This window comes from Hemicordylus capensis, chromosome 13 (genome assembly GCF_027244095.1).
Source record: "Hemicordylus capensis ecotype Gifberg chromosome 13, rHemCap1.1.pri, whole genome shotgun sequence".
Classification (NCBI taxonomy): Eukaryota; Metazoa; Chordata; class Lepidosauria; order Squamata; family Cordylidae; genus Hemicordylus; species Hemicordylus capensis.
Window position 1 is genome coordinate 10,923,381 of NC_069669.1, and position 13,855 is coordinate 10,937,235.

At 50.1% G+C, this 13,855-nt stretch overlaps 3 protein-coding genes across 18 annotated transcripts in view; 1 reads left to right on the forward strand and 2 right to left on the reverse strand.

Annotated features, from left to right (window-relative positions):
- LOC128336802 (uncharacterized) overlaps window positions 1-3,464 on the reverse strand; it is a 10,617-nt gene extending 7,153 nt beyond the window's left edge. For 3 of the 6 annotated variants that reach the window (XR_008312092.1, XM_053276982.1, XM_053276981.1), the window contains exons 1-8: window positions 2,344-2,788; window positions 2,161-2,240; window positions 1,884-2,000; window positions 1,628-1,707; window positions 1,157-1,262; window positions 852-947; window positions 290-397; window positions 64-160 (exon numbers count right to left, since the gene is read on the reverse strand). Coding sequence is in view for 3 of the 6 variants with exons in the window: in XM_053276982.1 (XP_053132957.1) it covers window positions 64-160; window positions 290-397; window positions 852-947; window positions 1,157-1,262; window positions 1,628-1,707; window positions 1,884-2,000; window positions 2,161-2,240; window positions 2,344-2,581 (922 nt within the window). In the remaining 3 variants the exon portion in view is untranslated. Of the gene's footprint in view, window positions 1-63; window positions 161-289; window positions 398-851; window positions 948-1,156; window positions 1,263-1,627; window positions 1,708-1,883; window positions 2,001-2,160; window positions 2,241-2,343; window positions 2,789-3,335 lie in introns of those variants that run through there. The other 3 variants (XR_008312091.1, XR_008312090.1, XM_053276984.1) reach the window with 2 other exon arrangements.
- Window positions 527-11,416, forward strand: LOC128336810 (WD repeat-containing protein 90-like). Of its 9 annotated transcripts, none has more exons than XM_053277015.1 (8): window positions 527-602; window positions 5,783-5,922; window positions 6,396-6,526; window positions 7,224-7,354; window positions 8,677-8,816; window positions 9,042-9,161; window positions 9,273-9,357; window positions 9,953-10,089. In XM_053277015.1, the coding sequence occupies exons 1-7, from the start codon at window positions 549-551 to the stop codon at window positions 9,313-9,315; spliced, it is 759 nt and encodes a 252-aa protein (XP_053132990.1). In that variant the 5' UTR covers window positions 527-548; the 3' UTR covers window positions 9,316-9,357; window positions 9,953-10,089. The 9 variants fall into 9 exon arrangements, with proteins under 9 accessions (XP_053132990.1, XP_053132993.1, XP_053132988.1 ...); XM_053277018.1 differs by lacking the exon at window positions 527-602 and adding an exon at window positions 849-869; XM_053277013.1 differs by lacking the exon at window positions 527-602 and adding an exon at window positions 1,157-1,636.
- The window catches only part of LOC128336805 (uncharacterized), a 10,236-nt gene continuing 7,696 nt past the window's right edge, over window positions 11,316-13,855 (reverse strand). For all 3 annotated transcript variants that reach the window (XM_053276995.1, XM_053276993.1, XM_053276994.1), the window contains one exon: window positions 11,316-13,679. The gene's annotated coding sequence lies outside the window, so the exon portion shown is untranslated. The remainder of the gene's footprint in view (window positions 13,680-13,855) is intronic.

Here is a 13,855-nt window from a genome sequence, read left to right on the forward strand (position 1 = left end):
CTGCCTAGGCCCAGAGCAGGGAGGGAGCTCTGTCTGCCCCGTTTCCATGGGGATGGATGCTACCTTCACTAGATGAAGTGCTGTCTTGGTCTTTGGCCTGGGCTGCCATCCTCCACACCTGAAGAACCGCAAAGGGCAGCAGGGGCTTAATCTTCTCTGCCTGGAGAGAGAGAGAGAGAGAGAGAGAGAGAGAGAGAGAGAGAGGACGAAGGCCTGTCAGAGCTCTTCTGGGGACCCTGAAGCTGGAGGAGGGGGGACTGGAGGATGCCGGACCCAAGGGGATACCTACCTCAAAGTAGAAGGGCGGCCCAGTCGCCAGATCAAGCAGCAAACAGCCAGCCCTTTCTGCCACCGCCTCCTCCTGCTCGTCTTTGGTTTCCACCTCACTATTAATGGCCTGCAGGATGAAAAGGTCCCTCAGAATGCCACAGCCGTGGTCGAAATCCTCACACCAGCAGCCCCCTTGCCTGGCTGCTGAGAACGGGGACCCAAGACAGAGAAAGATCTCCAAGGTGGTTCTCGCCAACATTTCTACGTCGTCCTCACGAATGAGCTACCCAAATTACCAGGGAGCTTCTTATGCCCCCTCCCTCCCAGCTCAGGTGAGCCGAGTGGGGGGGAGGGTCTCTTCGGGGTGGGGGCCCGCCTATGGAATACCCTTCCCTGGCTGCTCAGGGTGCCAGGACGGGGCTGCACATCTGAACGCTGCCCACCGGGAGGGAGTCGAGGCCTTATCCGCCGACATGCTTGACCCTACCCCTACCCACAACCAGGAAGGGCAGAGGAGCCTGCTGACCCCAACTGGACCAGGGGATGGTCCCTCCGTGGCTGGGAGACGCCACCTTACCTACCTCAGTGATATGGATGAGGTGCTCCAGGCTGGGCCTTTGAGAAAGGAGGGCTCTGAGCAGGCCCTGCAGGGCCTCCTCAGGTGGCAGAAACAGGTCCTGAGAGGGAGAAAGGGAGCCAGAGTGTGGCTTCTGGAGGCTGGAGGGGGTCGCAGCCCCCCTCAGGGAGGGGAAAGGCACCACTGGGCCTCCAAAGAGCCCCGCTTGCCCTCTGCCCATCTTGGGGGATCCAGACCCCCCCAGCCAGGGTCCTTGCCTAGGAGGGCAGCAGTGGGGCAGGGTGGGGTGGGGTCTCCCTCCATACTCACCTCCTGGTCTTGCTGTGGCCCTTGCTCTGGCATCACGCTCATCCAGAACAGGCAGCCGGAGATGATTTTATGTTCCCTGCTCTGGCAGAAGCAGGGCTTCATCCGACTGTCAAGGAAAGGGGAACGATGAGAAATCCCGCTGGGGCGGGGGGAGAAGGCGGTCCAGGAAAGGGCTGAGGGGGGAGATTCCGCCCCCTCCCTCAGTGCCCCGATCCAAGGCTTCCCCAGGACTCAGGGCAGGAGAAGGGGGCCGGATCCTGTGGCACTCAAGCCGTCTGCCCAGAGGAGGGAGTCCTCAATGACACCTTCTGGGGCCAAGGGGGTGGAGGACCAAGGGGCTGGTCCCTTTCCATGTCCCCCCCCCCGGGTCCCCCACTGCTTCTTCCCTACATCGGACTTCCCTCCCAAACATCCTCCCACCATTGGCCACCCCACATCTCCCTCTCCAGACCCCTCCCGTCCCCCACGTACCTCAGCAAGGTGAGAGCCTCCGCGCAGAGGGAGAAGAGGTAGGGAGGCAGGGGGTCCTCCCAGGTATACTCCATCTCCTCCTGGGAGGGAACAGAGAGAGGGAGGCGAAAGTCACCCCGATCCATGGGGGGGGGCTCCCCTAGACCTGCCCCAGCTCCACCCCCCTGCCCCGCTGGGCTTGGCTCTGTTCCAAGGGCTGCCTCCACCCCACTCCCCCCCCATCCAGGCCTCCGCCCCCCAGCTGCCAACCACTCACCAGCACGGCCTGGGCTGCCAAACCCTTTGAGAAGGCAAGGCGGCGTTCCCCTCTCTGGAGGCTGTTCCTGCAGGCCTCGATCAGGGTCTTCAGGAACGAGACCCGGTCCCTCCGGTCCTGGAAGGGGAAAACAATGGGGCCGTGAAGTGGGGCAGGATGCCCCTTGGATGGCAGGCCCCCTTTCATGTGAGCCGCCCTGCCGTCCCTTGGTACCCCACCCCCCTGGACACGGCTCTGGGCTTCCCTGGGGGGGTTCTGGGAGGGGGTCTCTCCATACCTTCCCTTCTTCTTCACTTTCCGGTCTGGCCTTATCCACAAGGCGGAGCCTGGCCTTGATGAGGCTGCTGGGTGTTGGAGCTGCAGGAAGAGGTGGAGAAGGCAGGAGAGTGAGTGGGGCCCCTTACCAGCCCGGCCGCCCCCTTGCCTCCCCCCCCCCCGGCCAACTGGGGCCCCTCCTCACCTCCAGCATCCTCAACAGGGGGCTCGGCTGGCTCTGGCCGGCTGCAGCCCCCAACCAGTGGCAGCGAAGGAGCAGGGCCCACCCGGTTGGTGCGGCCGCACAGGACCCACCACCTCCGGGGGGCAGCTGGCCTGGAGGCTGCAGACTCCCCTGGGGCGGCCAGGGGGGCCACTCGGCTGGACCGCCTAGCCAGGAGGGCTCGGAGCCTGCGCAGCCTAGAAGAGAGCAGGCAGAGCATGAGAACGAGACCTTTGGGCAGAAAGGTGGGCGTGGGATAGGGGGGACCCAGGGGGCGGGGAAACCCTGCATGGCCGCCAGGAGGGGGATGCCAGGAGCCCAAGACGGCTAGCCCTCTTCAGTCAGCGAGGTGGCACAGCTCTGGGCTGGGGAGGTGCAGAAGGGAGATCTCCCAACCCTTGGCAGGCTGGAGAGCTTGCCCATTAAAGAATGGCGAATCCCTCCTGGGCTCCTGAGTTGAGGAGAGACGCAGGCAGGGAGTGGGTGCTGGAGAAGGGGCCGTGTGGGGCCAGGCCTTCTCTGGGGCTGCCCCGGACCGGCTTGGGAATGGGCTCCCGGTCCACAGAGGAGCTCCTGCATCTCTGGCTGCCTCCCCCAAATCCCTTTAGACACACCTGTCTTCTCAGGCCTTGGGCTAAAACTTTTTTAAAAGTGCTTTGATAAATTTGTATTTATCTGTATTTATTTATTTACGGTCTTTGACCAAATAGTACAATACATTTACATGAAAAACTAAAACACACTTTCAGCAAATATAAAACATTAAAATATAAAACCAATTAATCATTTACATGAAAAGCTAAAACAAACTTTCAGCAAATATAAAACATTAAAATATAAAACCAATTAATCATTTATAGTGGAGTGTGTGTATATATATATATATATATATATATATATATATATATATATATATATAAAATAGCTTCTCCAATAAGATGGTTTAGACTGGAAATGAATCAGTCAATACTCACATGATCCACAGGCTCGTGGCTGTACTCCAGTTACGGACTTGAACCCTAACCTAAACCTAACCTAAGACTAACAACCAACAGCAACAAGTAGAAACAACGACGAACCCTGCCCAACCGCCTCCCCCTCCCTATCCCAAACAACCCCGAACCCCAACAGTTAACCCCAACAACAAACCCTCCCCCTCCCTACCCCAAATAAATCCCCGCTTCTCTCTGAAGAGCTCTCTGATCTTTAATCTCAGTCTCACACTCAATCTCTCCCTCTTTCACTCTCTCAATCGCGCCCAATCACTCTCTAAATACCTTTCGCGGCCACAGACACTCTCTCAAACACCCTCTCTCTTTCACTCTCACATGCATTCAAGGGAGTCAGCGATGAATCCTGCCCCAGTATCCCGTAGCGACGGGTGATGTCACAAAGGGGGCCGCATCACCAGTTAACTGCCAACTCAACGGCCGTTGGTCCTCTGAGGTCGAGGACCCTCCTTGGAACTCTGGGGCCCCTGCGGTTCTTCTGGGGGTCTCTCCCTTTCCGGCCACATCCCTGTCCCCCATGAGAGGCCTCCATCTTCCCCACCATGGCTAGAGGGGCACCCTCCCAAATCCCTCCTGGGAGACCCTTCCCACCTGCAAGACTCCCTTCTTTGCTGCTGTGAACCCCACAGGATCCAAGGAGGAGTCCTCCTTTTCTGGGTCCCAAATACAACGGCCTCCTTCTTGGAGTGGTGTCTCTTCCAAAGAGGACTCCATGGACAAGTGGGTCTGCCTTCACCATCTAGAGGGACATCTCACTTGCCCTGATGCTTCCTGAAAAACACACCTTCCGACATTTCAGGGATGAAAAGGGGGCCTTCCAAATGTGTTTCTGGCCCCCCATTCCCATCTGAAGGGGCACTGCTTGGCCAGAATCTACCCCCAAGGCTGCAATTACTACTACTACAAACATGTGCCAATTTTCACCATTAGGGTCATTAGGAAGGGGATTGAGAATAAAAGTGCTATTCTTGTTATTCCTTTATACAAGCCTCTGACCGTGGTGGCTGGTGGCCAATAGGGTGGTGTGGTGGTGGTGCAGCGAGAAAAGAACTCTGTGCATGCTCAAAGGACCCTTTGTCTGTGTGTCCAAGATGGAGCCCTGGCTTTAAAAGGATGAATGACACATTCTCTAACCCTTCATCAGGCTGAAACATTCTGCCTAACTCTCAAGACTGCACTCTCTCCTACGACCAGAGGTCAATGCAAAAATATGTTGGAGAGAATCCACAGAAAGCTCGATGGATGGAGAGGGACTCTCTCTTGCATTCACCGTTAAATAGGAATAGGAGTAATAATGTGCCTAGCTAACAGCTGGCATCCAAAACATTGCTCTCAGTGTGTGAATTGCACATAGATGGAAATGGCATTTGAGAAGCCAGTGGACACAGGATCCACAGGGTTCCCAGACTATGGGAAATACCTATATTGGGCAGCAGCGAGATAGGAAGATGCTGAAAGGCACGGGAGGAGGCAATGGTCAACCCCACCTGTGTTCTACCAAAGACAACCACAGGGCTCTGTGGGCACCAGGAGTCGACACCGACTCGATGGCACAGCTTTACCTTTCTCTTCTGGGGGAGAACGTTTAGCTGGAGGAGAGTGAATAGCCCCATTCAATTCCAGCACAGCATTCTTCCAGTGGTTGTTGCTGGTATCTACTTTATATTTGGGGTGGTCTGTGTTGGTTTGTGATAGATATAGTGAGCCTTGTTGGAACACGGAACCATTTTATTTGTTTTTTCTGTGTAAGCTGCAGTGAGAAGTGGTATATAAATATTGATAGTTGCCGTTTAGGCCTCTCAAAATGTATGCAGATTCATGTTGGCTTCCTAAAAACAATTTTGTTCAGTTCTCGCCTACAACCGTGGATAACGCAACCACATATAACGAGATCTTGAGTGAATGGGAATTGGGGGGGTTAGGTTCCTGGAGCTAAAAGAGAGGCTTAAAAGGCAATCATAAGAGCAAGAACGTACCGTGTCATGCTCTCCAGGTCTCCAGCAATGCCCCTCCGCCAGCAAACGCCCAGTTCTGGAGGTTTTCTGTGAAAAATCATGGGGTGGGGGAGGGATTTTAAAAATTGTTTATTTTACAAAAGAGCCACAAAATGGCTCCGTTCAGCAAAATGGTGGCCAGAAATGACCTTGGAGGTCATTTCCGGCCACCTAGAAACTGTGGATTGGCAAAATTTTACCCACCCACCCCGCTTCCAAGCAACATATAACGAGGTTAGGTCTCAATTGCCTGACGGCAGATACGCAAAACTGTGGGTGATGGCACCGTGGATAACGAGGGCCACCTGTAATCAAGGCATTATTTGCCCCTTGCTCCTCTGAACTTCAGCTCAACTCTTGGGCGTCTGCCTGTTGGTTGCCTTCTGTCTAATCGGAATGCACATCTATCCCCAACAGCTGTATGAATTCACTGCCTCGGACGAAATGCCACGCACTGTGGCTTTTCACCCCTCGCAACAGATCTTTGCTTGTGGCTTCGATACCGGCGTGGTGAGGACCATCAGCTTAGCTGCCTCAAAGCTGCTTGAGGAACACAAGTACGTTTGTCTCGGAGTTCAGGTCCTGAATATTTTTGTCTGTATGAATCCAAAATGACGGGAGTTGGCGATGGTCATTTGAAATGGGAGGTTCCTTCTGGATCGAGGGTCCCCAGATGATGTTGGACTACAACTCCCATCATTCCCTGCCACAGTGGCTTTTGTTTGGGAACCCCTGTTAGGGATGTAGGTGGCTATTCGCCTCTGGTGGGAAACTGGAAAAGACACACTGTGTAAACCTGCCTGATTCCTTTTTTCAGGCTTGATGGTGAAGCCTGGAAAAAAAAAATCTGAAATGGGTCAGTCCAGGCAGGTCAATCACCTCATCTGCTGTTTAAGGAACCAGGCCTCAACTGATGAGGTCCTAAGCAATTACTTTGCAATCAATGTGTGGACTGTTGCATTGGTTTCAACCTTCATAGTCACTTCTCCGTTGTGCCTAGCTTTCTTTCCCCCTTTTCGGTGTCCTCTAGGCAACACCACGACTCAATCACGGGGCTGATCTTCTCCCCAGACGGCAATTTCATGTACAGTTGCTGCGCTCGTGGGACCCTGGCTCTTTATAATTGTGCTGTCCAGAAAAGTCACATCGTCCGAGTTCTGGGTAAGATCCTTGCCTCTTGAGGCCATCTTCTTCCAGCCTGTCGGTGGAAGTCCCTAGATGGCAGAACGGAAGAATGGAAATCTAGAGGGGTGTTGTGGCATATACTGGTTAGAGTCTTGGATCAGAGAGGGAGGGAGGAAGGGAGATCTAAATCTTCCTTTTTGCACTGCAGCCCTTCCCCTGAGTGGGGCACAGTTTGGCCCACTGCTCTTATGTTTGCTTCCTAACAGAGAGGGGGCATGGAAAGAAGTTCCTATTACGGAGCTTTGCCCTGATTTTCCTGCACAAGGTGGTCTCTGTGGGTTTCCTCATGCGAATGGCGTTGGTGCAAATACACTCTGTGTCTCTTTTCACGAGTTGACCTTCATGCAAACCCTTTGCTCAAGTCATTTTTATTTACTTTATTTTATTTTAAATATTTCTGTACCGTCCAAAACTTGCATCTCTGGGCGGTTTACCATTGAAATCATCTACAACATTAAATCAATTGGCAATTGAGATCATTGCAAACATTTAAAACCCAATATTAAAACTATTAGAACTATCAATCTAATTCAAAGCCTGGGTGAATAAATGTGTCTTCAGTGCCTTTTTAAAAGTTGCCGGAGATGGGGAGGCTCTTGTTTAGGGTGACTTGATAGATTTCCTCCCCTCCTTTGTTTCCTCTCATTGAACAACTGTCTGCCTCACTCCCCAGCTAATGTGGTGGTACAAGATGCTGACCACGGGCCCGATGCCTTGTCGATCAGCGCCGACGGACATCTCCTGGCCTTCGTGGGACCTTCTGAGTACATTGTGACTCTGATGGATGCCAGATCCCTAGATGAAGTAAGTGCCATTTCCTTCCGTCTCGGGTTGCTGCAGAAGCAGAAAGGTGTAAAAACTTTATTTCGGTCGTAGACCAGCAATACAAGAATATTAAAATAATAATGATAATAACAATAATAAGATGATAATTTAGCATTTAGCCTTTGTGGTTGTGGAGGGATAAGCAGAAACCTGTCAGCAATTTTTTATCTAAAACCAGTGAAAATGGAGAGGTCTGGAATGAGAATTGCTGCTGAGGGACTGGGATATCTCCGGCAGTATTTAATCCAGCATAGACCATCATGATTGTTCTTAACAAAATATATTTTATTGCAAGATTGAAAGATGTTGTAACATACTGTAACACATATGCTATTTTGATTGTATTTGCATAGCAGTATCAGGTTATTCCATTTTGGCATTGCATCGCACGATACTGCCCCCCCCCGCCCTTTCTGGTTGGTTCTGTATATCTCCATGCCATGCCTGACAGACTGCAGCAATGTTGCTAGTCCTCACTGAGGTGGTAAACCTGTCTGGGTTGTAACATTTCCGGCTGCAGACACTGGGGCTCACAGGACTGAGGGTTCCTCCAATACCAGGTGGCAGGTGCGATCTCTGTACATAAAAACCTTGGGGTGGAGAAGGTTAAACGGGACTGTACCATTTCAGACTTTGGGTGGGGTATAACCTTTGAAGTTGCATTTTTTAAAAAAGTAAAGCACCTCCCTTTAAGTAGAAAGCTAGACACCCGGGAGATATTTCAGCTCAGCCTTCTGAAGTTTTCTATTTGCAAGAAGTTTCAAGGCATTACAAGTTGGATGAACATGAAGCTGCCAGAACAGCATTTGGTCGGAGGGTCCTGCAACAGGTCCTTCTGGGTCAATAGCTCCAGCTTGGGTATTTTCCCTCCCGTGGTTGGTGCTGTGGTATGTCCCAAGCTTGGGTGACCTCCTACACCAGCCGAGAAAGGTACATTGGTACTCACCGTGAAGGTGTCTTCTGGCTGGTGTAGAAGAGGTCACCCAAGGCCCCCCCGGGTTGTGTTAGGCTGGAGCTGATGATCTGGTTGTAGGGGGACAGTTTTTCTGTCTTTCTCCGCATTATTGTTTGTATATTGTTGTATATTCTGTGTTGTGTTCTGTGGTTTTCATTCCGTAGCTTGAGCTGTTTTAAGCACTGAGGAGATCCGCCCACATGCACTGGGTTAAGGATCTTCAAGTATGACTACTTCCTGCCTTTTGGAGCATGTGGGGGGGATGTAATCCCAAGCTTGGGTGACCTCTTCTACACCAGCCAGAAGACACCTTCACGGTGAGTACCAATGTACCTTTCTTTTTCAGTGGCCTTATAGGCAATCTAGGAAGAAGTGTGATTGCAATATCAGAAGCAAAGAATTTTGCAACAGAATGCAAGTTCTCCGTTTGGTTACAAAAGAAAAGCTCCTAGTCCTCATTTTTAAAGTCTTCATTTTTTGCAAATGGTGGGTTAATTTCCACTCAATGCTTAAAGAGGTTCTGCCGAGTGAGACGTAGTCCTTGGGGAGGGAAGGTGCTTCCCTCATCGGGGCCGAAATCTCAGATTTGGTAAATAGTGTGTCAGTTCACCAGACTTTGCACGATTCATTCCAGTCTCCGAACATGGAATGGATTTGCTCCAACGTACACACAGCTGGTTGTGACTTCCCCTCTTGCATTTCCTCTCCTAGGTACCCAGCCCTCTGCCTCCCAGCCTGGCAGCCTTTTGCCCTTGGGATAAAAGCACAATCGTCTACATGGGCTTTGGGCTGCAGAAGGAGGTCTTGTTCTACAGCCTGCTGCAGAAACAGGTGCCTACGGTTTTCCTCGGTCACTTGTCTGAGATCGGCTCCAGAACAAGTTATTTTGGGATCCAATCCTTTGGATCTAACATGTCGGAACTTCTCCTTGCTTGTGTGCAGGTTGTGGAGAAGGTCCCCCTGCCTTACTTTGCCACGTCGCTGAGTTTGTCTCCTGCTGCCTGCGTCCTGGCTGTTGGCTTCAACGGTGAGTCTGGGTGTTTGTTCAGCACATAGACAGCCAGGGCTGATCTCTGAAGACCCTGCAGGATGGTAGCTCCTAGACAAGGAGCAAGCTAAGGGGCACCAGGTATTGTGCTTCCTCCAGCAGGGGTTGCTACATCAGGACAGCTCTGCTGGATCAGGTCCAAGGCCATTCTAGTCCAGCCTCCTGTTTCCCCCAGTTACCCACCTCTGACAAGCCCACAGTCAAGAGATGAAGGCCAGCCCTCTCTCCTGCTGTTGCTCCCCGGCAACTGGTATTGAGAGGCATCTTGGCTCTGAGGCAGGAGAGAGGGCATGCCCTCAGTTCTTGCCTGTGGGCTTCTCAGAGGCATCTAGCAAGTCACTGTGTGAAACAGGATGCTGGACTATGGAGGCCATGGGCCCGATCTCAGTAGGCTGCTGTCATATTCTTGTAGGTGTGTCCTAGTCCTCCCCCCTCCTGTCAGAATACCCCCAAACCAGCCTTGGCTGAGGTTCTCAGGAAGTGAATGACTTACCCAGTGTGGAGGACTGCACTTTTTCCTGGGCTCTCCTGCAGAAAAGCCAGTCTTGGCCTCTAGCTTTGCTTACCCCCACAGAGCACCTGCTGAGGCTGATTGACCGCACAGCAAAGACAGAACAGGACTACGCCGGCCAAGACGATGCCGTCGGCCTCTGCCGCTTCACCCCCTCCGGGAGGCGCCTCTTCACAGCTTCCTATAACGAGATCCTGGTGTGGGAGGTCCAGAGCAGATGAACCCAGCTCTCTCACTCGCCTGCTCGAAGGATACCAGCATGGTGGCCGCTCGGAACTCCTCACTTTGCCCCGTTTGAGCCCCGAGAACTTCTGGTCGTGCCCAGGAGCTCTGGAGATGCCCCATTAGACCCGACACGGGACTGTTCCATGGCTTTCGAGAATATGCTTCCGATGTTTGGGGTAGAAATGGCTGATGGCAACTGACGACAATGCAGGAGTTGAGGGCCAGCTTTTGCATGGGGGACAGACGTCTCCTGGCTTGCTTGGTTTCAGACACACCTCTTCTTGATTCACAGACCCTGGATTACTTGCCTGGAAATCACCATACTGGGGGTGATCCAGGATTTGGACTCTTGGCTAGATTCCCCCTCCCCAAAACTCAGGATCATCTTGGCTCAATAGGGTAACTCTCTTGATTGGAACTGAGGCAGAGAAGCTATTTTGAGTGTCCCTCAGATGTAGGTGTTACTTGACATTTATGGGGATGGTTAGAAGTATGATCTTTTCCCCTGATCCCTGATAACAATGCCAGTAGCTAATTTATTAGTCTTCCTGGTTTCCTCGGCATGGACAGGGAGCATTCTTGGCCACCTTTTCTAAATGGGATCACAGGTGGTTTACTTAGAAAGTTCCCTCCTGGACTGGGTCATGGCTCTGTCCTCGTGTGGACTTGAGGGTGAGCAATCCTCAAACTCGTTGGCTTTTTCATAGAAGTATCCCTGACCCCAGGACAGTGACAAAGCCAAGTAACAGAATCACCCTTTTGGAATCTCCCTTGAGAAACAGTGCAAGAAACAAGATTAAACTCTTGTTCTTCAAAAAAAACAACCCAACCAATTTTCATTTTGATAGTTGCATCTTATCTAAGTGGTGTTGAGAATTTGTAAGTCAGAAGAGATTCCCAGCTCTTTCCCCCCAGTTTGCTGAATTCTCTCAGCAGCCCAGATATGGAAACAAAATTAACTATGCTCAGCAGATACAGGATGGCCACTGGGACCAGATCTTGTGAGCACAAAGTTGCCTTTCTGATTAGAAGATTTATTTAAGGAATATTTTATAGTGAAAAATTGTGTGTTTTTTAAACAAAGAATGCATTGGTAGTAGGGTAGAGAGCTGGCAAAATGGAAACTGGACATCAACTGACAGGGAAATAACTAATATTTCCCTCTCAGAATTAGACTGTATCAACAACACACACAACTGCATTGCTTTTGTCATTTGTAATTTATTACAAGCTGGAAGAGAAGAAAACTGGTCTGCTTGTGTTTAAGTTTTGATTCCTAATAAACGAGTGTGTTTTTATGCACCTTTTTGATCCCTGCATTTTTCAGTAAGAGGGTGGGTGAATATATGTGTGTGCATACAGCCCTTTAGCCAGGGGAATGAGTCGTCTGAGTGGGCAATTCCAAGGAATCGGGCATGGTATCACTTTTCCAGTAACGGAATCAGAAGCTATATCTAAGAATTCTGATTGGTATTGATGAATTTTTGGTAAGTATGGCACTAAACATTTACACATTCACAGCATTAAACATTCACAGCAGATGTTCTCTTGCCAGTGGGAACATGTAGGATTAATTTGTAGGTTATTTTTGTAATGGAAACAGTAGCTTGAAACTATCTAGATTGATTTTTCTAGCTTTAAAAAAGGTCAAGACAAAGACATACATAATACAGCAAGAGGAAGATGTGATCTTAAGATCTTACCTTAAAGCTTCAGAAGCAGAAAGGGAATGAAATAATTCCCCTCTATTTATCAGATACTGCAAGTTAAGCTAGGAATACTGTTTCCTCTTAGCAGAAAGGTGAAGGAGACACATTTCCCCTTATCCTGGCATGAAATTACCATGTTTTCCCTTCTTTGCCCACTAACTCACCACTGATCAAAGGATGATTCCAGGAATACAAAACTGGATATACCCAATAAAAAGCTGATTCCTTCAGACCAGGTTTGTTCAAGCCTTTCATAAAAGTTATTAGAGGTAATAAAATAGATTCCGAAATATATACATAGACACATGGTTCAAGTGTGGCACAACCCGCAGTCTTTGGCAGTCAGTACAAAAAGAGGTGTGAAGGGAACCAAGAGATTTAAATATTCTGGCTCAGACAGGCCTAAAAACTTTAAAATAAATTAACTGGAAGGCTGTTGACCTTCTTGAAGTAAATCTACATCTTTCAAAATACTTAAAAATTCTGATGTGATAAGTTAAAGGCCTAAGCCATCTTCATTAAGGCCTAAGAGTCAACTTCATTATGATTAAGAATACAGTATTGACACATTGCTTTTAAAACAAAAGCAACGTTCAAAGCAGTTCATATAGCAAACGAAGAAGAAAATAAGTACCCACTGGACTAGACCCATCCACAGATCTATGTAGGTTTGATATTGTTTCCACTTGGTGTGATGGCTATCCCCTGTTTGCATCTGGAATGAAGAGGCACACTGCTCCTGAATCTGGAGGCTCTATTTAGCCACCATCACTAGACTATTTTTTAAAAGAGCCCTCTTGGCTAGTAGTCATTAAACAAACCTTGGTTAACTCATGGGACTCAGATAGATGGCACAGATGACCATTTTTTTAAAAAAATTACAATAAGGGGAAAGAGGTTAAGAAATCCATTCTTTCTACGTGAGGTTTTGCCTTTGTCAAATATTACATGGTAATAAGCCACCTCTCACTTGTCTCCGCATCCTTAAAAAGGCACCTGAAGCTAGATCAACTTAAAAGGCTGCGTTGGTGGGCGCTCTCAGACTGAAAGCCCAGCAGCCTGTCTCTCCATCATTCCTAATTTGGCAGCAGGAGGAGTCTCAGCGTCCCCTAAATCCCCATCAATCCACCTAGAAAATGTTGCTATCTGTTTAGCTGGTGCAGACAAGACATTTCAGATGTCTAAAACGTTCACGGAGAGGCCTGCCGGAATGCAGTTCTCTGTTCCAGTGTGTGTTTCACATTTTTGCACGCTTCTTTAGGACAAAAGCTGATAAGGGAATAGCCTTGGGAATAGCCTAGATGCTTAGCAGCATAACCCTGGCGTTGCCAAGGCGGCATTCCAGACCTTGCATAAGGCAGTCTTAGGTCCGTATTAGTTTTCCCCCACCAGAGGTCAGCAGCTGGATTTTCCACCTCAGGAACCAAAATATCAGATCGTCACCCTAGGATCTCCTAGGCTCCTTTCCCCTGGGTAGACCTACTTGTGAGGACAGCGGCCCGTTTCAGAGAGCACAGGCCCGTAAGAGAAGCAGCCAGGTTCTGCACTGGAAGACGACCAGAATGTTCAACTATGGTGCCCAAACATCTGAGCCACGGAGAGCGTCTTCTGGCTTCTCTTGTAAGAACAGCGTTGCTGACACAGGCTGAGGTGGGGCGCAGGCGTCCTCCACTTGGTCTTCCTTGTCCCATGGACAATCGTGGCCGGCCTCCCCATTCATGTCCTGCAGCGGGTAGTAGGTATATCTGCCACGCTTGCGTTCCTCTCGGGAGCTGCAGAAGAGGAACCTAACGTTTCCTATCACGCTGAGCACAAGCAGCAGAGCCAAGGCTGATGTGATGCCAATCCAAGTCTTCCTGTTGGAAAAATATTACATCTGTATCATACCTTTCTTTGTTGCAGCTTAAGGGGGGACGGGACGGGCTACCTAAGATCCCAAATGGTCTTCTATCGATAGGATGCTGCCATGTACCGAGTCAGACCCTTGGTCCATCTAGCTCAGTACTGTCTACCCAGACTGGCAGCAGCCTCT

What these genes read in the sequence shown, in the direction of transcription:
- LOC128336810 (XM_053277013.1), top strand. Translation starts at nt 1,508, where the DNA reads ATGTCCCCCCCCCCGGGTCCCCCACTGCTTCTTCCCTACATCGGACTT. An exon ending in TCACATCGTCCGAGTTCTGG is followed by an intron (nt 6,527 to 7,223) that starts GTAAGATCCTTG and finishes CTCACTCCCCAG; the next exon opens with CTAATGTGGTGGTACAAGAT. An exon ending in ACAGCCTGCTGCAGAAACAG is followed by an intron (nt 9,162 to 9,272) that starts GTGCCTACGGTT and finishes GCTTGTGTGCAG; the next exon opens with GTTGTGGAGAAGGTCCCCCT.